General features: G+C 40.5%; 1 protein-coding gene across 9 annotated transcripts in view; it reads right to left on the reverse strand.

The window, feature by feature from the left end:
• Positions 1–7,843: 7,843 nt before the first annotated feature.
• Positions 7,844–27,949, reverse strand: part of CDC14B (cell division cycle 14B) — an 84,758-nt gene continuing 64,652 nt past the window's right edge. For 2 of the 9 annotated variants that reach the window (XM_060235465.1, XM_060235472.1), the window contains exons 12-15: positions 25,985–26,082; positions 21,766–21,882; positions 8,773–8,829; positions 7,844–8,549 (exon numbers count right to left, since the gene is read on the reverse strand). In XM_060235465.1, coding sequence (XP_060091448.1) covers positions 8,510–8,549; positions 8,773–8,829; positions 21,766–21,882; positions 25,985–26,082 — 312 coding nt within the window. In that variant the 3' untranslated portion in view covers positions 7,844–8,509. Of the gene's footprint in view, positions 8,550–8,772; positions 8,830–9,072; positions 9,179–21,765; positions 21,883–24,828; positions 24,974–25,984; positions 26,083–27,949 lie in introns of those variants that run through there. The other 7 variants (XR_009555262.1, XM_060235466.1, XM_060235467.1 and 4 more) reach the window with 7 other exon arrangements.

Genomic DNA, 27,949 nt, shown 5'->3' on the forward strand with positions numbered 1-27,949 from the left:
TTTGTTCCATGGCATTAGAGATTTTGAAAATGAACCCTATTTGTAAGCTTTAAATTTAAGGAGACTATACAAATTGGCTGGTTGGAAGTATCAAATTATTACCAACCCTGCAGGCAGCCAAATACCCTCCACCACCATAAAGTGCCATGTGCAGAAACAAGATTTAGCAGAACCCAGCACACTAGCAGTAGTAGCATGTTCAGGAAAGGCTAATAGAATTCACTTGAGATAGGGGACTCATCCAGCTTGATGACAGTCACAGTAAATGTCTCTTTAAATTATCCAAGGAAGCTAGCCCCTAGGGCTGCTATTGTCATGTCATCTGCCTTTTAGGCAGGCCAGGAGTCAAGACTGAGCGGAATTTAGCGCCCCCCCCTCCACTTTAAATTTATAATGGAATTTCAGCCATTGTTTAAAAATTACTTGTTGAAGCTGAACCAAAACAGAATGGGCTGCTCAGAGCACGTGCGACTCGAAGATAGTTTGAGATGGCATGCTGTAGCAGTTGTTGAGCAGAACAAAATGCATGTATGGAAACACTGAAGGGGGGGGTGGCTATAGCTTTTCCATTTCACCTGCTTTGAAATCATGAGAAATAGCAAGCAGGAAAGAGCTCTGCTGCTTTAAAGTTGCAAGTAATTGCAGCTGACTGAAGATATAAACACTTATGTGGGAGAAGGGGAAGCAGGCAGTTAGAGTACATTCCCAAAGGCTTTCCTAGCCTTTGGCCTTGGGGAATTAGTTTAAAAACAACTATTTCAAACTGGCTGCATCTATATTGGCTAGCCCCCAGAGTCCTAACTCAAGAGTAGCAGCCTTCCAGGGCCCAGATGTTTGGCAATTAGACCTATTAATTTTCAGTGTGCAGATCAGTGTCAAACCAAGCTGAAGCAGTTCAGGCACACTATGTAGATCAGAACCAAAGCAGCATTACTTCACAGCTAAATCAAATCAAAGAGCGAATCAAAACACTGAATTCCTTAACCTTACAGTTTTTGTAGACTAGTGTAGAGAACGTGGGTGTACCCTGCAAGGTCCTAGAACTATTAATATGCAAATGAGTACACAAGATCTTTCTGTCCAGATTTGCCTTTTGTTGATCTTTTAAAATGGCCTTATTGTTTAAAAATATTTTTCTTGCACATACTCAACTTGTCTTCTGTCACAGTGAAAATCCTTTGTTTGTGGCAGTTTTTAAGTATCTGCACAGCCAGTCAGAAGCCCTACTGGGCAAAATCCCACCATCTAAAAACACATGGTGAGCATCTCCCATAAAGTAGGAGATGGTGATAGCTCTCCACCTGGGATCCTGATGAGCAGCTGCCGATCAGAATAGGCAGTGCTAACTTTGGTAGACCAATGGCATAACTTGGTATATCCTCTGGGCTACCTTTGCAGTGCATAAGCAGAATTGATGTCTTCAGGCTTTCATCTGCCTTGTGTTCCGTCTTTAACTACCCGATTTATTTATCCAGCTTGCTTGACATTACTGAAGATCTCGCTTTTTCATCTTTTAACTGTTCACCATTATTGAAGAATAATTTCAAAACCACAGATAAATTTAAGCATTCTCTGTTCACTTCTGTTGGTATACTAATGAACCAAAAGCTGACTTTATTGTATTAAAAAGTCATCTGCTTTACTAAAATTACTTCATTCTGCTTTTGGAACAGAGACTGAATCAATGAGCTGGTAAACCAAAATTGCATTTTTTCTCTAGATGGCATATTGTTCATTCTCAAACCCCAAACAATTTATTTCTGCATAAGATTTGATTTGTATACAGCTTTTTGCAAGTCAATATCTATATAATCAAATTACACTGAAGAATAAGAAATACCTATCAAATTAAGTTTCCAGTATACAATCAACCTGAAAAATACCATCTGAAAAATAAACTTCCAGTCTGATTTTTAAAAATACTAGAATTTTTTAAAAAGTTAAGCAGTATCGATTTTACTATATTTTAAACAAATGGTCTGTAAACGTTTGAGGCAGAACATACACAACTGCAGTACAACATACATTTGGGGGACTACAAGTAGCAACTTGAAAAGCTCTATTTTTGCCTAATCTTCAAACAGCACAGCTGTCTTGAGTGGCAGAACAGGTGAATGAATGTTTGGAAATAACATACCTTGACAATTATGCTGTAATTGTGCTAGCTCCTATTGGATTGGAATAATGCTATTTGGTATGCAGGCATAAAAACCCATTGTTTCAGAAATCATTCACTTAATAAACTTTAAGAGGAACAATTGCAACAGAAAGGAAGGCCGAGCCCTTCTTTAGTTTACAAGGCTGGGAGATGGGATGGTGTATGTTTTGAATGGATATTCAGTCACTGGAAAATCACCTATTTTCTAACTTAATAAGCTGATGCTTGTGGCACATATGGAAGAAACCAGAATACAAATGATCAGCCTTAAGTCAATCATATACTTATTTGAATAGCTGGAGGCTGCAGAAGTAGTGCTCTTTTGCCATTTGTTTTAATGGGAAGGCGTACAGTAGGCAAAAAGAACAAAGACCTGTATCATGCAATAGGATAGAATAAAATACCATGTCTGGTTTAAGAACACATTCTAAACCTCAAAAGTTTATAAGTTCTGTTCATCATAATCATCATCAATGTTTAATATGGTCAAAGACACATCAAATGACAACAAACAACACATAACAGCCGTATAGCAAAATGTGTATGTTCTGTTAAAATGGTTGAGTTATTTCTGGGGCCCCTCATGACTAACTCTTAGGCCAATGTGAAATTTGACACTGTTGTAGCGAATTAGGGACTACAGAAACTGAGGATGTCAATTTGGAAATGACATAATTGCCTTGAATTCAAGCTGTAAGGAAGCCCTCTACTGCCAAACCCTGGTGATCAAATCATGGTGATTTATGGAGGATTGGTTGCTGTTCACAGTGGAGAATCTAAATATATCACAAGTCATAGCAGGAGATCATCATGGATTCATTGCTTACTTAGCAGTAAGCTACTGTGATAACATAGCTACTTATAAAATCAAAATACTTATAGTATTTGTGTTTTCAATATTCTACCAATTCTTTTATAACATTTCTAATGCTGAGCCATGGGGAATGGAATTGGTTCGCCATAGTAATTTGTTAGAGAGTACCCACTCATGCTTTGTAAAGATTCAGCCCAACATTAGAACATGCTTAGTATATATGTACTTTGTTCCTATGGTTTTTACTTTATAGACATGAGTGTGTTGTTTAACACTACCTCCTCTGCAACCTTGCAGCTACCACTCTTTCATTTGGCACACTAGGTCTGCAGTCAGACGGGCAGTTTGGCTCAATATAGTTACTGTTCCCTTACGGATTAAATGGGCTTGTTCACACAGCCACATCTGGCACCCATTCCCCAGTTGTACTAACCCCATTGTATGATGAGTTGGATGCAGAGTAAATAACCACTGGAGAAAGTCCAGAGTTTATGGATGTCTGAACATTCACCTCACGTTTCTGGATGTCTGAATGCAAGGGAGTGCACACAAAACAGATGGGAAGTCTGAACCCTCCAATCCATTCCAGGTGGGTTCCGCGCCCCCCCCCCAGCACCATGTGCATGCGCCAGAAATTTTTTTTAAAAAACCAAGCTGAACTGTGCTGCATGGTTGAGTTGCTGTAGCACTGTGAATGCTAGACCGCAGGCTCTGCGAGCTAAGGTGCCTCGGTGTTGTCTGACTGAGATTCTCCATTCCCAAATGAAATTGAGAGATTAGTAGCATGCCAATACCAACCAACTTTCCAGTCTGACTGCAGTCTATGTTCAACCCTCAGCTGGACAAAATGGTAACATTTGGGCTACTGGTCTTGAATTTAGTATGTAAAATTTGCAAATTTAGAGAGAAATGGTGTGAGGAAGGCTGGCTAGCTTTTCAGTCATTAACGTTTCATGCTACAGTATTTGGTGTTTGGCCCTGCTACAATCTTTAGTTATTTAGACACTTTAAAGAATTTGTGAAAATGCATACAATCTTTCGGAAACACCCAGTATATACAACTTTGGTTATAGCCATATAAATTACCTGCTCAAGAGAAGAACATTATTAGTAGTGCTGCATTACTGACCCTTTAACTGGACCCTACATGTTAAGGAATGTCCAGCCTTCCTATAAAGATGGAGACCAGCATGCGTATTTTCCTAAATCTGAGTAGGTCCTTAAAAGCAACCTATATTTTTGTCCTTTAGTAGTCAGAATAGGACAAATTTAATGCCTCTGATCTGGGTGTGTAACTATAAACAAAGCAGCTTAAACTCCTGATCAGTGACATGCGAACGTACATTTATGTCGTCTACTTGTAGGGGAAAATTTAGGGGTATTTTATGTAAAAACTATACTGAACTGCAAACAAGTCCTGTAAATTACAAACGTTTCTTTAGATTTTAATGTCATAGAGATGACTGATTAAAGAAACAATGGTTATAAAACTAAATTTCTGAAAGCTTATTTTTTGTACTGTGATCACTGGTTTCTAGAAGAAATTTTAAATATATTTGAATTTAAAATGAAAGCCCCATTTCCTACTTTTAAAAGATTTTGTGTGCATGCATGCATGCCTGGACATCATGGTTGACTCCTGGCGATTTCTACTGGGCTTGGAGGTTCTGAGAGGTGGCTTTCTCATACCTGCCCCTCTCCCCCAGCCCTTCTTAGTTTTCAAGATCTGACAAGATCAGGTGTGCCTGGGCTATCCAGGTTAGGTCTTCTCCCTATTTCCTACTTGGTTAGCTGGGAATACACTTTTCTTTGTAGCAGTCATTTTCTTTTTAACCTAAAACAATTGTTAACTTTTGGAGACCTATGCCCATGTACCTGTGGCTAAACCCAAATGGGTAAAGTGTGACTGACTTCTGAGTAAACATGAATATATCTCTGAAACGTGAGGAAAAACCAGAACTATTCAGGTCCTGTAAAACGGAGGTAACTAAGACAGAAATAGAAGCAGGGGGAAAAAAATTGGAAGGCCTCTCAGGGCTTTCTTGGAGAGGCCGAGTAATCTCATACAGGATAAGCAGTGCTTATTTTTACAGGGCCCAGTTTTAAATGCAAATAAAGACATTATTTTACAATACCTTAACCCTTACAGGTATTCTGGAAGAAAAACAAGTGTTGTGCTATTATGACTTCAACTAATATCCTAGAATAGCAGTAGTTAACTCACTGGGTTGTGTGCCAGACCATCTTGCTCAATATGGTATGGCTTATGCCCACTATCACATGTACTGGCAGAGCTACTTAGAGCTTGACTTGCTGTCAGGATTCTGGCCATGTTCAATCTTCATCTCTATCCTCTACTCCTTTTTGCCAGCATACCAACATCTCAACAGGCAAATAAGGTATACTTCTGGCACATGAGCCAAAAAGGATGCCCTTTTACACAGTAAAACATAAAAGTATGATTATCACATGTGGGGAGACACACATCTGTTAATCTTAGCCTAGCTGAGTTCCTCAGACACCAGCATATGCATACAACACCCACACTTTACATGCTGGAAAGAATATAGAGCAGATCTAAAAATATTTACTTGGAAACAATGTTTACCAGTCACCAGGTAGCATTTTACGAGTTCCTTTAGGAGGAACGCGGTAGTAATACAGACATCAGTGAAACATGATGAACTGCCTTCTTTGGTAATGCTCAACTGTGAGAGAATGCTGAATATGTTCACCTCTATAGTTCAACATGACAACAGCAAGACCCTACAAGACTGAACCATGTTTCTCATGAATATAATGTGCACTTTCAAACATGTTCCTAAATCCTCCACAACATGCAGGAATACCCTAAACACCACCGATTGCATGAGAAGTCAAACTCAATTCTTACCAATTACCATATATTCAGTTATTTATGCATGAGAATTTGCTAACTACCCTCTATTTAAATGGGATTGTTCTATACGTTCTAATTTTACTCCATATACAAAAACTATCTGGCCAAGTGTGTACATTACACAGTCCACGCACAGGATGTTTGAATTCTTAAATAAAAGCCCATATCTATAGGAAATGTAACACAGGAAATCAAGAATAATAATTTTGTTCAACAATGTTGGGGGTGAGATAAGGCAACAAAGTTGATTGACCCCTACTTGGGAACATTAGGAACAAGGGTTTCACATACAAGGAAGAGTGCATTTTCTGTTTTCATATAGAACAGTATTTCTGAAAAGACAATCCAGTCCAGCTCTTAGCAACTGCTGCCTGATGCTAAAATTTCAACCTTTTCCAAACTAAAACAAGCAACTTGCTTAAATTGCCCAAGAGATAACAGACCCCTCCCCGCCTTGAGGGGTTCAGGGCTTTTTTTAAAAAAATGTAAGATCTACATAAGAAAAGTCATGTTGGATCAGGCCAATAGCCCATCCAGTTCAACACTCTGTGTCACACATTGGCCAAAAAAACCCAGGCACCATCATGAGGTCCATCAATAGGGCCAGGACACTAGAAGCCCTTCCACTGTGGCCCCACCCAAGCACCAAGAATACAGAGCATCACTGCCCCAGACAGAGAATTCCAACAATATACTGTGGCTAATAGCCACTGATGGACCTCTGCTACATATATTTATTCAATCCCATCTTGAAGTCTATGCTTGCAGCCACCGCCACCTCCTGTGGTAGTGAATTCCATGCGTTAATCACCCTCTGGGTGAAAAAGTACTTCCTTTTATCAGTTCTAACTCGACTGCTCAGCAATTTCATTGAATGTCCATGAGCTAATATTGTGAGAAAAGTTCTCTCTCTACCTTATGCATTATCCCATGCATAATCTTGTAAATATCATGTTACCTCCTCAGTTGTTTCTCCAAGCTAAAGAGCCCCAAAGCATTTTAACCTTACTTCATAGGGAAAATGCTCCTACCCTTTAATCATTCTAGTTGCCCTTTTCTCCACTTTTTCCAATGCTATATCTTTTTTGTACACAGAATTGTACACAGTATTCCCAATGAGGCCACATCATTGATTTATACAGGGGCATTATGATACTGTCTGATTTGTTTTCAATTCCCTTCCTAATAATTCCCAGCAAAGCGTTGGCCTTTTTTATTGCAGTCCCACACTGTCTTGACATTTTCAGTGATAGACAGATAGATAGCTATAAGGTTAAGCTATAAGATAAAGAGATAGCTATAAGGTCTAGATAGCTATAAGGTTAAATTCAGAAATTCAACTAGCTACTCACCTACCCAGAGATAACAGCGACTTCCCTGAACAGACCAGATTAAGGGCTTATATTGCCTTCTAGCAGCTGCATATAATTTTTTTTCTGTTGCTCTTTTAGTGTAGAAGGAGCACTGGTCAAAAGACAGAAAGCATTCTTGCAGCTGCATAGTACTGCAACTCTCATCTCTTTGAGGTTGAGAAGACTATAGTGCTACTAAACCCTGCCAGAAAGAACACCATGCTGCTTTTTTGCAGCTGTGTCTCTTGCCTCTTTAAAGCCAGAAATGGTAATAGGGGGTGTGGTTCACTGTTAACTTTTTATGCTGTACAGCAGCCGCATGTGGAATAGAGAACCAACAAAAGGCTACTGTGTACAACTCTTCCAGACTAATGCTGAGGAGCACTATTGAATAAAAATTACAATGGCTATTTTACCTTTTCTCCCAAGTCTTAGGAAGATAGCTGCTACATGTCTTCCCAGTCTTCCTATGAGTCAGAGAATGGATATCTGTCTACACATTAAAAGGCCTGCTCAGTTACTGTGTTGTATCACATTTGCTATTTCCAATCCCTTTACCATGATTGTTCTACTTATTATTGTATCTCCAATACATGAATATGATAGCTATTCAACAGTGGCTTTAATATGCCAAGTTCATGCTTAATTCTTACTGATTTTGTGTAAGCATAACTTCAGGCAGTACTGGACCTTGGAAAAGCTGGCAAAATGATGAAAATAAAGCACTCTGTGGACAGTAGAGAAATTAACCACATCTTGAAAAAAAAAATCCTAAAAATTAGGATCCTCGAAAAGAGGAAGAGGAGGAAGCTCTCAAGTAATGAGCAAAAATGGCATGTTAATCCATCTTAAGTGTGCGCTCTCTCTCTCCCCAAGTGAAGAAGAATCACAGTGCAGTGACAAGAGAAAGCTATCCAACAGTTCTGGTCTCCCCAATTCCCTCATGGTAGACATAAGTGATTGCCTTCACATTTTGTACACGTGTATCATACAGAAAAGAAAACTCTCTTTCTGAGAGGGGTCATTAGATCCAAGGTTAAAAATTTACAAGCCATTCTTTATCTTTACATTTGAGAATGCTGGCATCAAAAAGTCAAAACCTTCACAGTTATGGAGTAATCCAAGTTTTTCCCATAAGAGTCTTCTTCGAAAAGCTTAGAAATTTTTCCACCTGATTGTTAAAATAGACCACTTTTTTTGTTTAAAAAGTTTCTTCCTTTGATTTTTAATTTGACAGCAGTAACTCCCCTTTTCCCTCCCTCCATGTCCTCTTCCGTTCAAATTGCTTAACGCAACACCATTCTGGTCCTTGGATCAGGAGCGCTGCTGAAATGATAAAATACATTTATATAAAATATTAGATACAATTATCAAAACACAGTAATTTATGCAATACTAATTCAAACTAAGCAGGCAACCACCCCCCAGTGGCAAATATTGCAAATAATGTAATGTCAGCAGTAAAAGAAGCAAAGACTTTGCCACCCAGGTGAGAAATGTTAAAAGAAGTGTTTCAGTTAAGAAAAAGAAAGCAGTGGAATCAAAGTACCATAAGTGCATTTGTTGTAAAGCATCCCTTTTCCTTCTTTCCCTCTGAGGCATCAGACTGTAGGGGGGAAAGTAGAAAGAAAGTAAGGAAAATTGTTTTAACATATATACTTGAAGCTGTTATTTTCTTTGGCTCCCAGTTTATCTCCAGACAGCCAAATGCAGCTAACAATGGCAAAAGTCAATAAGAGACTTTTTCTTTTTAAAGGTCTTTTTAAAATTGTATTGTGACTAAAAAAAGACATTACTCCTAAAATGACAGAAGACTGCGTTACTATTTAATTAACAGGTTAGCACTTACTGTGTATTTGCTCCCATTCGCCACGTTTCTTTTAAATCCAGCCACTCATCGTCTGAACATATTATCTTGTTCCCTAAACTGCTAACTGTAGCAACAAGGCATGAGTCTTTCATTTGCAGTATGAGGTTTCCAGCCATTTTCAAGAGAAAGAGGGAGGAGTTACTTAAGCACTCTTGAAAGATATATCTCAACAACTTAAGGTCCCATTTTCAGAAACATCTGAAATAGGATATGCTACATAGCTAGTCTGCACATTATGATCACTGAGAAACATCTCACTGGGGTAGCCATGTGAACAGAGTAGCTGTTGCACAGATTGCCCAGTGTGGACAAAACTTCCATGCCATGACCAATCATAGTGCCTGGTGATAACAAGGGAGCTTCTCTGCCAAATGAGTGTCTTTTTCAGAGCTGCTGCAAAATGTTGCCTGGGTAACAATGGAGTGTGTCAGGTGGAACCTGTACTAGTCCTTTTTCCCACAACATTTAATTCTCACATTAAAGCCTCTTTGAAATTGTAGAGAGGAAGCAGGACCACCACCACCTCTTCCAAACAAAAGACATAAACTTTTCCCAAGAACACCTGCTATTCCTGGTTGTGTGGTACTGTACTAAAGCACAGGTTGAGGAAGCAGCACACCCTCTTTGCTTTCTAAAAACTCTGACTTACCCCAGTTTTCATAGTTATGAGTATTTCCAAACAGAGTTCAAACTCAGTCTCATTCTACCACCCCATTGCCTTTTGTCTAGCACACTGCAGCACAAGGAGAACCACATTTACAATAACCATCAACCAGACAACCCACATTACTATTATATGCTCTGCGCACCTCTCCACCAAACACACAATAATATAACTAGTAGATATGGAACTATATCTTCTACATGCATGTCTGTACACATCGGGTTGTTTCCTCCCACCACTGTAAAACCTTAGGCCGATGTTTGTGTATCTGCAGTGAGATAAAGGACTTTCCTTTCTGCCTTCTTGCTCTTTTGTCAGCATGAGGCACTGCAGATCAGGTGAGATACATGCCTGGAGGATTACTACCTGGCTGTGGAGAAATAAGAGCAAAACCACTCTCCCCCACCCCCATGGCCAGTTTGCTCTTTTTGGGAGTGACTATTGTGGTGCTTTTTTTCTTTCTTCACTGCAGCCAGCTTTCTCTCCTTTCTGGCAGCTGCCCTATGATGTGATAAGAGCACAGAGGCTGCAGAGAAAGGGAGGGTGTGTTGGAGGACAGGCCCTTTCCTTTGAATGAGGGATGAGGCCCACAGCTCACCTGTCCTCAATCCCTCCAACAGCAGCTGCTTTAAGCTGGGAAACACCTGCAAATTGCAAGCCTTACCAGGCTCTATATGCCTTATGCATAAGCTGCTGGATATCTCTTTATATACAGAACTCCAAGGTTCATAACTGAAAAAGCACTACATTTGCTGTTTCTAGGAGTAATTACCAGTAAGTAATATTCTCTAGTTTAAAATTCTGGAAAAAGAATGAAAAAGAAACAGACTGATATTACTCTCAAAATGATCAATGATGAAGATTCCATTCAGGTTATACTACAACCGATGGTGTAAGTTCACATGCTTCCCCTCTCTTCCAGCTTTCATTAGAGGCACCTTTGTTAGGACTAAGCCCCAGCTATGGGGTTGGATCCTGCAGTCCATCAGCAGAAGGTGCTGATAATCACGTATCTTTCCTACATTCCCATTTCTCCCAGCAGTCCCTTCCAGCTCCAGGAAAGTCTGGACTATGTGGTCCCATGACTCCAGGAATAATTATCCATGAGGGACAGGAGGCTCCAGTGGAGGGGGAAGGGGTGAAATCGCCCACTCTACCTCGTTCATCAGTGGGAGTTGCATTAATGGAAGAGACAAGTGATTCTGTCCCTTTCCCACTCATATCATTATAAGTACAGATCCCACAACCCCAGGAATAAACTGTGTGGGAGGAGAATGCTGAAAAGTTCCATAATCCTTGCTTCTGCAGAATCAAACCCATGATTTTACAAGTCTGCTTCAGAGGATGGCATATGGTGCATGTATATGGAAAAGTAGGCACATGCACCTGAGCTACATTCCTGATTCTCTAAGCTGGAAAAAGATATTTGAAACTAAACTTTGGTATACAATGTAAATTCTGATCTGCTTATTAAGGTACATTCACCCAATTACTCCTTATATATTGAAAGTATTACCACTTGACTTTTGTCATAATCTTAACGCATCATTTCTGATTTTCAAGATATGATGTATAATAAGCTTTAGCCCATTCACTGCACTGTTCATTTGTTTAAAAATCCCTTCCTATGCTCCCTCTCGCCCACAAAGTCAGCTTTTGGGGGCTTTACATGTACTAGGGTAATTTACAGTTACATAGACATGTGATTAATCATTGTATATGATGTTCCATTGCAGCTGCAAAGCCAGACTATTCAGGATACACCTGAAGGAGAATGTTTTCACACCCTGCCCATAATTAGTACCTCACACTTTTAAGACATATGGCTTGTAAAAGACAAGCTATTGCAGAGAATACAGACTTAATAATTTACTGATGTGTAAGCAGTACAACAGAACAATGGACTGGTATATAATCTATGATAGTCATAACAATACAACATGCAATGCAGATTACTCCTAGTTTACATTAAGATAAGTAGTCTGATCTTTCCCAAGGCTGTGCTTACATTGCAGTAATTGAACTGGCACCTTCTAAAAAACTATTTTATAGATTCTGGCTGCCACAAGACTAGACTTGTATCAATTGTGTGCTGACCTGTTTGCTACATATCCCCATTATTTCTTTCCTTTAAAAAGGAAGGGAAGGAACAGGACAGGTTCCAGCAATAGAAAAAAATGGGAAAGAGTGCCTGGCACTAACACTTGAAACTGGGCAGAGCAGTAGGGACTGAGTCATGCTTTAGTACAAGGAAGTATGAATTTTAAGCAGCATCTCAGACCGTGCTCAGACCTTTATTTCCATTGCTCTTCTGACACAGTTGATAATGTGTAACTGTTACACTTGTGTAATAATTAGAAGGGATTTGGTGGGGTGTTTTTGCCCATTTGGGTCACATAAAAGATCAATTTTTCTCACTTACAAAACCACCTTTTCTAATCTTATGTATGCCCAAGAAATAAGGCTGTAATCAAAATCCAGAAAATGCCATCATGTTTCACTGAGAAATTATCCAGCACTTATTACCCCATGGGCACTCTCCCTTCAAATTAGAATCTTTAGCCAGGTCCCTCAGGGCCAAAATGCACAATACATATGACACAAGCTGGGACACCAGTGCTCAATCTAATTGTCACATGCCAGATAGGTGAAACTCATCTTGAAATGATTGGGGCCAGCTTCAAATACTGCTGAGGACAGGTTTCATGCTTCCCTCCTGAACCATTTTTGTCACTGAAAATAACAGTGGTTCCATTTTAACCTGTCTGCTCAGCAATTTCATCGAATGCCCACGAGTTCTTGTATTGTGAGAAAGGGAGAAAAGTACGGTACTTCTTTCTCTACTTTCTCCATACCATGCATTATCTTGTAAACCTCTATCATGTCACCCCGCAGTCGACGTTTCTCCAAGCTAAAGAGTCCCAAGCGTTTCAACCTTTCTTCGTAGGGAAAGTGTTCCAGCCCTTTAATCATTCTAGTTGCCCTCAAAAGCTACAAATACAAGTTGATGGGGTGTGAACTGCAGACATGATAGAGGTTTACAAGATAATGCATGGGATGGAGAAAGTAGAGAAAGAAATACTTTTCTCCCTTTCTCACAATACAAGAACTCGTGGGCACCTGTATAAATCGATGGTGCGGTCTCATTTGGAGTACTGTGTGCAGTTCTGGTCGCCGCACCTCAAAAAGGATATTATAGCATTGGAGAAAGTCCAGAAAAGGGCAACTAGAATGATTAAAGGGCTGGAACACTTTCCCTATGAAGAAAGGTTGAAACGCTTAGGCCTCTTTAGCTTGGAGAAACGTTGACTGCAGAATGACATGATAGAGGTTTACAAGATAATGCATGGGATGGAGAAAGTAGAGAAAGAAGTGTTTTTCTCCCTTTCTCACAATACAAGAACTCATGGGCATTCGATGAAATTGCTGAGCAGACAGGTTAAAACGGATAAAAGGAAGTACTTCTTCACCCAAAGGGTGATTAACATGTGGAATTCACTGCCACAGGAGGTGGTGGCGGCCACAAGCATAGCCAGCTTCAAGAGGGGTTTAGATAAAAATATGGAGCAGAGGTCCATCAGTGGCTATTAGCCACAGTGTGTGTGTATATATAATTTTTTTTTGCCACTGTGTGACACAGAGTGTTGGACTGGATGGGCCATTGGCCTGATCTAACATGGCTACTCTTATGTTCTTATGTTAACAGCGAAGGGGTGGGGGTGTTTACTCCTTCCTTGAACATGTAGAGTCCGAAAAAAGGAATAACAGACCCCACCACCACCACCATTGCCATTTCTACTAGTAAAAACAGCAGGGAAAGGAAACCTGAAGGCCACCCCACCCCACCCTGGATTTGAAGTTTCATCGATCAACACAATGTTTTCAAGGTGAGTTGCACCAATTCTACACGTGACTAGGAGTTGGGTCAGGCACTCATGTCCCTGCTGAAGTCACAAATATTGTGTATTCTAGCCTTCTGTCATAGTAGAAAATAAAGACGCTGGAAGATCCTGCCATACTACGAAATCTTTGAGCCCCAAAATAAGAGAAACTGAGTTGACTGAAAATATTAGAAGAATAAGAACTTCAAATGTCATTGTAGAAGTGATAATGGAGAATATGTTTTTTTTTTAAAAAGGGTTCATACAAGACCAACTGACATCATCTAAATATCTGTATATTGCAGATCAAACTTCTGTATTAAGAAGATAAATCCTGTCAAACAGCAATAAAGTCTATGTAGAAAAAACATTACTTATATACCCCTTTAGATTTAGGGTTACAAAAAGTAGATCCTGGTGAAGAGATGATACTCACTTGACAGTTCCAAGAAGTGACTAGCTAAACCTCTGCCAACAGTTTTCTCAGACTTTCATCTCAAAAAGCCGAACTACCAATATCAGCTTTGCAACTGCACATTCAAAATGCCTCAATCAATTCACTTACAAACACTGCATATATGTGTATACAGATATGTTTACTACATGGCAGACAATCAGGAATGTACTAAGTTGTAATGAACCAGGAAAATGTGGTTTGGTTCATGGTTTGTGGTGTGCCCAGTTTGGTTTATGAGATTTGTGATGCGGTAGAACAAGAGTGTTGAACTCATTTGCTACAAGGGTTGAATCTTAAATAAATGGGACTTTGTGGGGCCAGGCTACACATATCATAAAATGTAATGCCAGATAGTGGAGAGCTAAACTTTATAAAGGATACAGAGAAACACAAAGATATTATATTTTTACTTAAAATGCAAACATGCTTAACACTCTATGTTTTAAGATGGAAAGGTGGGGTATAGTGGGATTTGGCAATGCAATTTTAAAAATTTACTGATGTAAAGATCACAGAAGAAACTAAAAATATAAACCAGATTTTTTTATTTGCAGCTTTGTGAGCCCAGAATTGCTTCCTGTTTCAGCCTGCGGAGAAAAGGAAGGAGGAGCTGGGAACTTCCTCGGAGCTTCAAAGGGTGAGGATGAGAGGGGGAGAAAAGAGCCCCGTGGGCCTGATTAAAGCCCTGGGTGGGATGGTTCTAGCATGTGGGTTTGACACCCTTGCGATACAGCATTCCCCCCACCCCACAAGCAGGCTAGAGACACCAAACTTGCTGGAGATTTCTGGCTAATTCTCCTCTACCTGCCCTCCAAGTTTGATGAGGATTGGATTTACAAGGTTCAAATTACAGGCCCCCATATGGAAGGTGCCCCTATCCTCCATTGTTCCCAGGGGAGGGGGGAAATAACAAAAAAAAAGCAAGAGCAACAGAAGGCCCACAAAGCAGAATCCAAGTCCCCAAGAATCTCTGCAGCAGAAACTGAAGGTAGGGTGCATTTTTGCAAGCCCAACAGAACCCAGTGCCACTGTAAACCCAACAGAATTAAGGTCAATCCAGGAAAATGCTTTTGGGGGAAATGTCAAGCACAAGTTCAAAACTGTATAGAATGGATCCCCTGCATACCATGCACATCAAATGCACAAGGAACCTCACTCTGTTGCCCACTCCTCTACAATTTCTCCAAGTTTGGGGTACAGTAAATTCCTAAGATCTCAGTTATGGACTCCCCAAAAAGGTCTCTCTGGAAAAGACAGCTGCAGCTACAGGAGTCTATGGAACAGCTCAGGAACAAACCAGTGACACCCAACACACAGGGAAACTTCACTTGGGCAAACTCTCCCCATTCAGACACTGGAATCAAGGCAAGAACCCCCCTATGCTCACAACCCCCCTGCCCAGCCTCCAAATGTAGATTCTGAAGGAGAGAAGGTCAGATATCCCCCAGAGTTCCAACAGAGGCTTCCCAAAGTAACTCCATGAGAGTTTGGTAGGTGCCCTAGCCACACCACATGAGCAAGGGAAGCAGAAGAGTAACTTTTGAAGCAAGTTGTCAGGATTGCTCCCTGTACTACAAAATATGGTTTATTACGTTCAAAGAGTTAAAAGCCACTCCTTTGCTTGTTTCAAACTCCTGAACACCTCTGTGTGCCATGAAGGTGAAAGTCAATGCAAAGGGTGGTTGCTATGGTGTGTGTGTGTGTGGGGAGAGAACATAAGAACATAAGAGAAGCCATGTTAGATCAGGCCAATGGCCCATTCAGTCCAACATTCTGTGTCACACAGTGGCCAAATATATATATATATATATACATACATACACACACACACACACACACTGTGGTTAATAGCCACTGATGGACCTCTGCTCCATATTTTTATCTAACCCCCTCTTGAAGGTGGCCATGCTTGTGGCCGCCACCACCTCCTGTGGCAGTGAATTCCACATGTTAATCACCCTTTGGGTGAAGAAGTACTTCTTTTATCCGTTTTAACCTGTCTGCTCAGCAATTTCATCGAATGCCCACGAGTTCTTGTATTGTGAGAAAGGGAGAAAAGTACTTCTTTCTCTACCTTCTCCATACCATGCATTATCTTGTAAACCTCTATCATGTCACCCCTCAGTCGACGTTTCTCCAAGCTAAAGAGCCCTAAGCGTTTCAACCTTTCTTCATAGGGAAGGTGTTCCAGCCCTTTAATCATTCTAGTTGCCCTTTTCTGAACTTTCTCCAATGCTATAATATCCTTTTTGAGGTGTGGCGACCAGAACTGCACACAGTACTCCAAATGAGACCGCACCATCGATTTATACAGGGGCATTATGATACTGGCTGATTGGTTTTCAATTCTCTTCCTAATAATTCCCAGCATGGCGTTGGCCTTTGTTATTGCAAACGCACACTGTCTTGACATTTTCAGTGAATTATCTACCACGACCCCAAGATCTCTCTCATGGTCAGTCTCTGCCAGTTCACACCCAATCAAGTTGTATTTGTAGCTGGGATTCTTGGCCCCTATGTGCATTACTTGCACTTGGCCACATTGAACCACATCTGCCACATTGACGCCCACTCACCCAGCCTCAACAGATCCCTTTGGAGTGCCTCACAATCCTCTCTGGTTCTCACCACCCTGAACAATTTAGTGTCATCCGCAAATTTGGCCACTTCACTGCTCACTCCCAACTCTAAATCATTTATGAACAAGTTAAAGAGCATGGGACCCAGTACTGAGCCCTGCGGCACCCCACTGCTTACTGTCCTCCACTGCGAAGACTGCCCATTTATACTCACTCTCTGCTTCCTATTACTCAGCCAGTTTTTGATCCACAAGAGGACCTGTCCTTTTATTCCATGACTCTCAAGCTTTCTAAGGAGCCTTTGATGAGGAACTTTATCAAAAGCTTTCTGGAAGTCAAGGTAAACAACATCTATCGGGTCTCCTTTGTCCACATGTTTGTTCACCCCCTCAAAGAAATGTAACAGGTTAGTGAGGCAAGATCTTCCCCTACAGAACCCATGTGAGTCTTCCTCAATAACCCGTGTTCATCAATGTGCCTACTCATTCTGTCCTTGATAATGCTTTCTACCAACTTTCCCGGTATTGAAGTCAGACTGACTGGCCTGTAATTTCCCGGATCTCCTATGGAACCCTTTTTAAAGATGGGGGTGACATTTGCTACCTTCCAGTCCTCAGGAACAGAGGCAGATTTCAATGAAAGATTACATATTTTTGTTAGAAGATCCACAAGTTCAACTTTGAGTTCTTTCAGAACTCTCGGATGTATGCCATCCGGACCCGGTGACTTATTAGTTTTTAATTTGTCTATTAGTTGTAGGACCTCCTCTTTTGTCACCTCAATCTGACTCAGGTCTTTCAACACCCCTTCCAATATTAGTGGTTCTGGGGAGGGCAAACACTTCTCATCTTCCACGGTGAAGACAGAGGCAAAAAATGCAGTCAGCTTCTCAGCCATTTCCCCATCCTCCTTCAGTAATCCTTTTACCCCATGGTCATCCAAGGGCCCCACTGCCTCCCTGGCTGGTTTCCTACTTCTAATATATTTGAAGACATTTTTATTGTTGGTCTTTATGTTTTTTGCAATATGCTCCTCATAGTCCCTTTTTGCCTGCCTGATCACAGTCTTGCATTTGATTTGCCACTGCCTGTGTTCCCTTTTATTAATCTCACTTGGACTGGTTTTCCACCGCTTAAAGGAGTCCTTCTTACCTTTTACAGCTTCCATTACTTTGTTTGTTAACCATGCTGGCCTCTTCTTATACCTGTTTGTGCCTTTCCTAACTTGTGGTATGTATTTTATCTGAGCTTCTAAGATTATAGTTTTAAATAGTCTCCAAGCTTCCCCAAGGGTTTTGACCGTATTTACCTTTCAGTTTCCTCCTCACATGCCTCCTCATCTCAGAGAATTTACCCCTTTTAAAGTTAAATGTGGTTATGACGGTCTTTTTGGGCAACTCCCTATTTATACAAACGGTGAAATCAATAACATTATGGTCACTGTTCCCAAGCGGCGCAATCACTTTTACATCTCTCACCAAGTCTTGGGCATTACTTAGGACCAGATCCAGGATCGCCCCACCCCTGGTAGGGTCTGTGACCATCTGCTCCATAGCACAGTCATTGAGAGCATCAAGAAACTCAATCTCTTTCTCTCGACCAGAACACATATTGACCCAATCAATCTGCAGGTAGTTAAAATCACCTATTACGACACAGTTTTTACTTTTAGCCGCTATCTTTAATTCTTCCATCATATTATAATCGTCCTCTCTCTTTTGATTTGGTGGGCGATAACAAACTCCCATAGTTAAATTTCCTTTTGGGCCCTCTATTTCAACCCAAAGCATTTCAAAAAGGGAATCTAATTCTCTGACCTCAGTCTTACTGGACCGTATATCCTCTCTGACATACAGAGCCACCCCACCTCCAACCCTTCCCTCCCTATCCTTCCGATATAACTTATATCCAGGAATCACCGTGTCCCACTGATTCTCCTCATTCCACCAAGTTTCTGAAATTCCCACAATGTCTATGTTTTCCCCCAACACTAAACATTCCAGCTCACTAGTTTTACTTCGAACACTTCTAGTATTTGCATACAAACATTTATAATTTCCCAGGCAAGCTAGGCCCACCACCTTCCTCCTGCCGCCTCGAGACTCTGGCAGACAGTGCATACTGTTTGTCACCATCACAGTGGACAACTCTGATCCGTTACCCGGTAGAAAAATAGAAGCCAACCCTTCATCTCTTTGAGACGAGTCCTCCCAAACCAGAGACATTCCATCTCCTGTCGGCTTTCCCCCAAGATTTAGTTTAAAAACTGCTCTGCCACCTTTTTGATTTTAAGTGCCAGCAGCCTGGTTCCATCCGGAGACAAGTGGAGACCGTCTCTTTTGTACAGCTCCCGCTTGTTCCAGAAAGCATCCCAGTGCCTAACAAACTTAAACCCTTCCTCCTTACACCATCGTCTCATCCACACATTGAGACTTCTAATTTGTGCCTGTCTCTCCTGCCCTGCACATGGAACAGGTAGCACTTCCGAGAAGGCCACCTTGGAGGTCCTGGCCTTAAGTCTCCCACCTAGCAGCCTAAATTTCTCCTTCAAGACCTCACGACTGCATTTCCCCACATCATTGGTGCCAACATGCACCACGACCACAGGCTCCTCCCCAGCACTGTCTATCAGAAGTTCTTCACACCCTGTGTACCACAGGCCTTCATCTCAGGGCACCAAACCCATCCTGCCAGGCCACTAGAGCCTGGCCCTAGCAGGGCATCACCAGGGGTCTCCTAGCCCTGATCTGTTCCTGGGGCTCTCCACAGAGACAAAAGAGTTGTTAGCACTGTGCAGAGACACCAGCAAGTGCTAATACTTTTTGGAGAAGAGTCTGAGAGAAGACATTCAAAGAGGGAGGGAACCCAACATTTGGAAAATACTTCTGCACCCTCCTTGTGTGGCAGTATGCCACACCCATGTCTGGAGGGGTGCAAATCCCCAACACTTGTCCTCCTCCATCCTCTGCAGGCACCAGCAAAGGGTGCACCCAACTATGTTCCTCCAGAGGAAAGAGTGGTGGCCAGCAGGGGGCAAAAGAGTCCCACTTCCTCTCAGAAGCAGAGGGAGAACAAGAGGGTCCTCCAAGAAAGGCTACCTGCACTTTGCCTGCCTGTGGATGGGAAACTGAGATGAGCCACCCTCCAAGAGGCCCAAGAAGCAGTTACTCACCTCATTAGCGAGATTACTGATGTAGATAGTCAACCCTTCTTCCTTGTGGAGGATGCAGCCTTTCACCAGGTGCAAAGGTCATGGTCAAAGCTCAGCTCTCCAGAGCACAAGGCAGAACCATGCACTTCATGGCAGACCACTGAAGCAGCCAGCAGGAATGACAGGGCATGGCTCAGGCCCCAGGAGGGCACATGTGAAGCATGTGTGCCTCAAGGGAATCATCTGACTGCTGCACACACTTAAGCTGATGGTGAAGAATGTGCTCTGGGACTGAGGAGCACTGTCAAGGCCACCTGGGATGCTGGCCCCCTCAAGATGTGGTCCTTGATTGAAACCTGCCAGTGCCTGGCCACCTACTTGTTGTGCAGCATCAAGTTTCCCTGAAGGGAGAGGCAGGGAAAAGGGGAATGAGGAATTCCACCTACACTATTACTGTGCATTTGGTGGAGCAGAAGAGCACTGTGCGGGATGTCATCTCCTCCATGACTATCCTGCACAGGGAAGAGGACCTCAGCATCAGCTCCAACAGCTAGTTAAGCCTCTCCCAAATGCTGCATGTCCTCAAGCTCTTCCAGGCACTACCGTGCACCTACACAGTCAGCCCGGGGGATGCCGATTTGAGGGCTGGACTGGTCGCTGGCCTTCCCAATGGAGCTGGCTGTTCTCCACAGGTCAAGGCATCACCACCAGGTTGCATCCTTTTTGCAAGAAAGGCCTTGGCAAACAGGCTGAAGGTGGGCATCACCACCAGGTTGCATCCTCTTTGCAAGAAAGGGGAGTACAAGCTGGCCCGTACTTGTGACCTCCAGATAAAAAGCAGCATTGTTTTCTGGAATGTAGAGCTCTTGCAGTGGAAGCATGAGCGCCTCTCAGCAGATGCCAGATGTGGCCAGAGGAAACAGTGGGTGAAAGAGGCTGGGGAGGAGGAGCTGCAACTCAGCATCTCTGCCTCAAAGAGCCCAGCCAGGGAGAAGCCCCCCTACTGGTTGTCATCTGGCCTAACCTCTCTTATATAAGCTCTGCTGGACTGCTTTTAACAAGTTGCCTGACTCTTTGTCTAAGTGCCAACAAAGGAGACAGTGTGGAGCTGAGTTGATATATAGCATTCTGATCCCATAGAGCAGAAAAGGAATTCTATTATTGGTAGTCAACAGTGCCTATTAAGTTTTGGAGGGCTCCAAAGGCTGAAGAATTCAATCCCACCCCCCGCCATTGCTTTGGAGTTTTGTAAACAGTTTAATGAAGTGGAGACTGTCTTGTCTGGAAATGTATCCATTCACGAACTTCTACAAACAGCATGAAAGTTCTTGGAATGTTTGTACCAGTTGCCCTTCCAAAAACATTGCTTCATAAACCACAAACTGGACAAAATTTGTGACAAACTCATTCATGAGCTGGTTCATGCCCATCTCTAGACATAACCAATCGCTGCCTCCTCCAAATAAACCAGTGACCAATCAGTACTCTGTCATACCATTATTTTTTTTCTTGTGAATAGTTACGAAACAGAAATTATATGCATGTTTTTCCTCTTCAGTTCTTTGCCTTCTCTGAATCAGAAAGAGATATTTTCCCTCTTAAAATTATCTTAATTGCTCTTTGTTTTTGTAGTGTCTTTGACCTCTTCATTTTCTCTAAGACACCAAGATTTGCCATGAAGGCCCACTCAGAATCAGATCTAGCAAGTGTTAACGTGGTGTTCTTTCCTGGCTAAAGTCCCATTGAATAACATGCTTCTTACTTCCAAATAGACCTACTTAGGATTGCTCCTAAAGTTTGCCAGAATCATATTTGTTCGTAACAGGCATTCTTCAACTTCTAGCAACACATAAACAAATACTCTGGCTTATCTCAGTGGGAGTTTTCTTTAAAGAACTTCAATCCTTCTTGACAGTGTCTATCCGGGACAGTAATTCTCACCTTTTAAAACTGTTTTTTCTTGTAGTAGACCTGGTAGTTCTTTTAGAAAGGCCTGCATTGTCAGAAATGCTAGGTTCAGAGTGTTTACTTTTCTGAACACTGGATTGTAGAATTACTCTGAAAAGAGAGATAAGTTATATAAAATGAAGTAAAACTGAAAGTATACACACACAGAGAAGACCAACATGACATGGTTTTCTACAAACAGATCCAAAAAAATGGATTTTGTAGACAAATGAATATGATTTCTACTTTGGAACTGGGTGAGAATAAACTTGTGCTGTTTTAAACCATGTATAGCATTCATTCCAGACAGCAAGATATTCTACCATCCTCTTCTGAGACAAATAAAGGTTTTTGTTAAAAGTGAAAATCAGGACAGGAGTCTCCATGATGCACAGATCTCACATTCTCTATGAAATTTGGGTCATGAATGAAGGGGAAACAAAATTCCTATCACCTTAGGTGAAAGGCAATTTACAAGAAATACAAAAGAAGGTATTTGCTAACAGGAGTTTCTAACCAATGAGAGTGGCATATTAGATACACCAAAGAGCAAACTAAATGCTCAGGTAAAGACTGTATTTTCTGAGTCACAACAGCAAATTTGCTATCAATAAGTTTAGTAAAAATAAGTGCTTTTAAAAACAAGGTGGTTTCTAATATGTTTAGCCTGCAAAGCAAATGTCAACGACCATTTTTGCTCTATACTCCTATTTTGCCACTCAGAAAATGCTCAATGGGTGGTGGTGGGGGGGGGGGGGGGAAGGAGTGTTCTCTTGAGGAAACTTTATCAAATAAATCCATTCTCCTCCTGTTCCACTAAGATTTGCCATGAAGGCCCACTCAGAATCAGATCTAGCAGGTGTTAACATGGTGTTCTTTCCTACAGATAACAGTTGAAGGGTTCACCTGGAAAGTGTTGCCTAGTCTTTTCCTCTGACCAATTAAAAAGGCTGAAAAGATTTCTGTTGGGTAAAAGGTAATAATGAACAGATAGCTCTAGATAGTTTTAACCCATTGCTTAACTTTTTTTTAAAAGGCCAATTGTATATTTTACAGATGGGGGTATGCTTAAACTGATTTCTATGGTTAGCTACTTTTGATGTATAGAAAAGCAGGCTCTGAATTTATAAATTATACATTTAAAAGTGAATTGATTAATTACATTTTAGTAAAGCAATGTCTTTAGAATTTAACATCGCTTTCCCCTTCACAAAGGGATGCTGACCCAGTCATGGGAGCTAGGAAAGTACTAACAGATGTTAATCAGCCCGTTTAACCACAATATTTTCAACCTCAGCCACACTTTGTAAAATGCATGTTTTCTAACTGAATAGGATGTGTGGTAAGATGGTAGCAACAGCTGGCTTTCAACACAACTGACTCATTCTGCAACATGCACCTCTATCTACTGTGTCATCCCACTGGGCTGCAGTACAAAATTGACTCACTGCTGCAATTTTAAAAAGAGAAAATGAATTACCAAGGTTCCTCCCACTCAATGATGTAAGTGCCCAACCATATTAAGACTTATATATGATAGTATTGCTGCCTTGAGTCATGAGGAAAGGTGGGATCTTTCAACCCACCTTTTCTCAAGGCCATGTTCAACATAGTGCTCTCCAGAAGTAACGTTTAGAATAAATCAATGGTCTGGAAATTTATTAAGCTTTTAAAAAGCTCTGTTTTATTGACAGTATGTTTGAATTCTGGCATATCAACTATTAGACTTGTAAAAGTGAAGAGAATCCACAGACAAATTTACAACATACATGGCAAGGCACTGAACAAGAACTGCTCAACAAAAGACCTTAGAGAGAGAAAGTGGAAAATGTGAAATATTCCAGAAGAGGCATATGACTTTTCTATCACCATCCTGAATCAAAGACAGAAAGGTCTATCCAAGTATGGATACATGCTTTAGATGGAAGATTAGAACAGCAGCAATCCTAAAATAAATTTTGCAACTATATCAAGTGCAATAATTCTTTTACTTAAAGTCCAATCTCATGCACATTTGCTTGGACATAAATTCCACTGTGTCCAATATGCCTTATTCACAGGAAAATATAGATTGCAGCCTGAATGCCTGACTTCTGCCTAAGCACATGAGTCTCCATCTGTATAGTCCGAGATTACAAGCAATGCAGGCGACATGGGCAATGTAAGTATTCAAACCTCAAAGTATCCCAGAACTGGTACGTAAAAATACTCCCAACACCTTTCTATACATAAAGTACCAGACACATACATAAGAACATAAGAGAAGCCATGCTGGATCAGGCCATCCAGTCCAACACTCTGTGTCACACAGTGGCCAACAAATTTATATATATATATATACACACACCTCTGCTCCATATTTTTATCTAACCCCCTCTTGAAGCTCCTTTTAGCCATTCTAACCTGACTGCTCAACAATTTCTTCGAATGCCCACGAGTTCTTGTATTGTGAGAAAGGGAGAAAAGTATTTCTTTCTCTACCTTCTCCATCCCATGCATAATCTTGTAAATCTCTATCATGTCATCCCGCAGTCGACGTTTCTCCAAGCTAAAGAGCCCCAAGCGTTTTAACCTTTCTTCATAGGGCAAGTGTTCCAACCCTTTAATCATTCTAGTTGCCCTTTTCTGGACTTTCTCCAATGCTATAATATCCTTTTTGAGGTGCGGTGACCAGAATTGCACACAGTATTCCAAATGAGATCGCACCATCGATTTATACAGAGGCCTGGTGACTTATTAGTTTTTAATTCATCTATCAGTTGTAGGACCTCCTCTCTTCAACAATACCGCAGTAAACTGATTTCTTAAAATTATACCTCAACAATCACAGAGAAAAGGATCCCAGCACTTCACTTCAATGTTTCGCATTTTCAAAGGGGAATTCTAAGACAGCTAAATCATGACTTATTCATCTAATACACCCTCTCTCCAATCAAGAAGAATAGGTTAAATAAATCTTTGCCCCCCCCAAAAAAGCACCAGTAAAAGTTTGATACATGCACTTACAAAAGAGGCAAGAAGGTGAGCTACTGCAGAAAATGGAACAGGGGCACTTACACAGTGGCTCTCTCAAGGGGGGTCCTGATGGAACTATGTTCTTAAACCATCTAGACAGAATAGTAGGTTGGGCAGAAGGGAGCCACACACAATCCACCAGATGATAATGCTACCCAGGACAGAGACCAGAATAGCTAGGAGGTATCTAAAAGGGGTGAGGGTAGGGAGGAAGAGAGGAACATGAATTCAAACGGAAATCAGGAAACTTAAAACTGCTGGCAGAACATTTCAGCCAGTGATAGTTTAACAAACAAAAACAAAAGACTGCTAACTTTCACTAGGGAACATATTTTCACTCTCTTCAATGCCATGCTGCTCTTTCAAAGAAGGTATTTTACCTTTCCTTTAATTTCATATACTTTCAGAAGCTGATTCTGCAAATACTTCAGAAGCTGATTCTGCAAATCATTTTCCACCTCAAAAAACTGCCTCAGAAGGAGATTAAATCTAGAGCACTGAATACCAATCAAAAAAACCCTTGTCCACTCTATTATACATCCTCTGTGCAAGGATCAATGGATTAAATTACCTCTGCTTTAGTCTGATGTATGTGTGACTCAGATCAACAACACACACTTTATACAAGAGGTAGCAGAGAGGGTTATGCTGCTTTTTATGTTCAAAACTGTATTTAAAATGCACAGCACGATGCCTTATTTCCAACCATAGTAAGTATTCAGAAAAATTTGTTACCTGTCTGCTTTCACTCACACTTAGCCAGTCCATTCTGTACAAAAATGAGATCTAGCAGCAATTCTGCTAAATGAGAAACCCTAGAAAGTAAAGCTCTTGAGAGAGGACCCCTCCTATACACAAAATACCAAAACTAATCTAGAATAGTCTTTTAATACAGCTGGTTTTATTTTTCAAAAAATAGAGACAAAGGAACTTTTAGGCATTGTCCTAACATCTAGGGAAGCACTTTGTGATGTCTAGCTGCTAGACGTGTTAAGGTAGAGGATGCATATTATCTCACTGGGATAGAGAAGAGGATATACTGGTAGTAAAGAGATCAAACAAGGAAAGCAAAAGAGTTAGATATTGCAGTGAATGTTAGTAACAAGTTAATCTACGCTTGTCATTACAAACACATACTCTAACCAGTCTGCAAGAAAGGGTCTTTAGCACTTATAAAAGCAAAGTAAAGGTAACTTACGTTAGTGGAACTGAGTTTGCTTTTGCCTGCCTTTTACTTTTCAGAACTCGAAGCTTATCCCCTTGTGTAAATGTATTTGTTTCATCTTCATCACTGTACTGTAAATAAATGGCAAACCACTGGGATTATTCATACAAAAATTATATATCGGAGTCTTATTTTTGAATATCTATTATGATTGGGGACATTAATGAACATCACAGACTCAGTGTCAAGAGATTCTGTTTCAGAAGGCAGCTGTGTTGGTCTGTAGCAGAACAGCTAGATGTGAATAGAAATTCAGAGACAAATAAGATTTGGGGGCATAAGCTTTTAAGAGTTAAAAGTGCCCTTTGTTGGATACAAGGGAGCTTTGACTCACAAAAGCTTATATCTTGAAAAACTTGTTGGTCTCTAAGGTGCTACTGGACTCAAGAGATTTTGTGTACAAGTATCTAGCTCTTGTTTGAATCTTTTTAAAATTTATAGTTATTTTTTTAAAAACAGAATAGTATAGAAAGGATACAGAGAGAAAAAAGGGACTTATACAACATAATTATGTGTATCAAAAGCAATCATAGTTAACAGAATGAATGAAACAGAAAATGTTTATCTCCAACATCCCCTTCATTATAATTATTAATGGATTATCGGCAACATATAATTGTCCTTTTGTTGGGGCACATTTATATTCAACATCTTAAATTTCAGAGTTCATAACTATGTCTGTTTTGCGCACTGATTTCTTCATTATTACAATGAACTACATACCTGCTATTAATTTGTGCAGGTATATATCTCATAATAAGGAAATAAAAAGAATATCCTCTCCTTAAGAGACCACTTGCTTGCAGGCATTTATATTCAGAATATTACATTTAAAACAGATTCTGCTTCTCTCTCAATATACATTTATGTTTTAAACTGCTTCTCATTTTAAATTTGTCTCCTGCTTGCATTGTACACATAATGCACACTCCACCTCTCCTCAAATTCTGCAATTGACCTGTTTCTCAAATAGGTTGTTAATTTTGCTATTACTGCATATTCAACAAGTTTATTTTCTCAATCTTCTAAACCTGGACAGATGTCTAGTTTCCTTTTTGATGCATAGATAATTCTAGCTGCTATCATGTATCTGAGTATCTCTTTTAGATTTTTTTTGTAATTTGGCAGTATACCTAAGTATGTTCTTGGTTTCCATTGGGAATTTGAACTTTGTTTTGCATTTTTTTTGTGAATTTCCTTCTAATGTCTTCTTGATTTTTTACAAGTCCACAACATATGAAAAAAGGTTTCATCTGTATCTTGACATTTTCACCATTTTCCTTTGTAGCTTTTAATATGTTTTCTCAATGTCCTTTGAAGTTTTATACTGTCTGAAAAACATTTTATTCCAATTTTCTCTTAATATCTGGCTGGCTGTAAATTTGATGCTCTTTCCCCATAGTCATTCACATTGTTGCATAATCTGTTCTATGAAATTTTGCAACCATTTAATCATGTTTTTTTCACTTGTTCTTCCTCTGTTTCTCAATGGAGTAAGATATTATATATCCATCATGGTAAATGCTCTTTTTATTTTATAATCAGCTGTTCAAATTCAGTTGTCTCTTAATGCTTCACCTTCAACATTCATGATCTTCTTTAATCTTGAGGCTGATTAATAATATAGCAGCCATTGTTTGTTTATACCTTCATCTCTGCTATCTTGCCATAACTTGATTTTCCCGAGAATTTATCATCATGTTATGTTTATTTATCATGTTCTTATTGCGGTATGCTTCTATTGGGGACATACGAAGAGACTTGAGGGGTGGGGGCTCAACAAATTCCAATATGAAAGCCATATTCTCAAAAGTCCATCTCTAATTATGTGACTTGTTATAATCTTTTTAGTCAATTTTTAAATCCATAACTAGTTGTGTGAGCCTTCATCAAGGTCTGATTTTAATTTCACCATTGTCTTGGGTTTTTAATCCAGTC

The sequence above is a fragment of the Heteronotia binoei genome, chromosome 4 (genome assembly GCF_032191835.1).
Source record: "Heteronotia binoei isolate CCM8104 ecotype False Entrance Well chromosome 4, APGP_CSIRO_Hbin_v1, whole genome shotgun sequence".
NCBI classification, from domain to species: domain Eukaryota; kingdom Metazoa; phylum Chordata; class Lepidosauria; order Squamata; family Gekkonidae; genus Heteronotia; species Heteronotia binoei.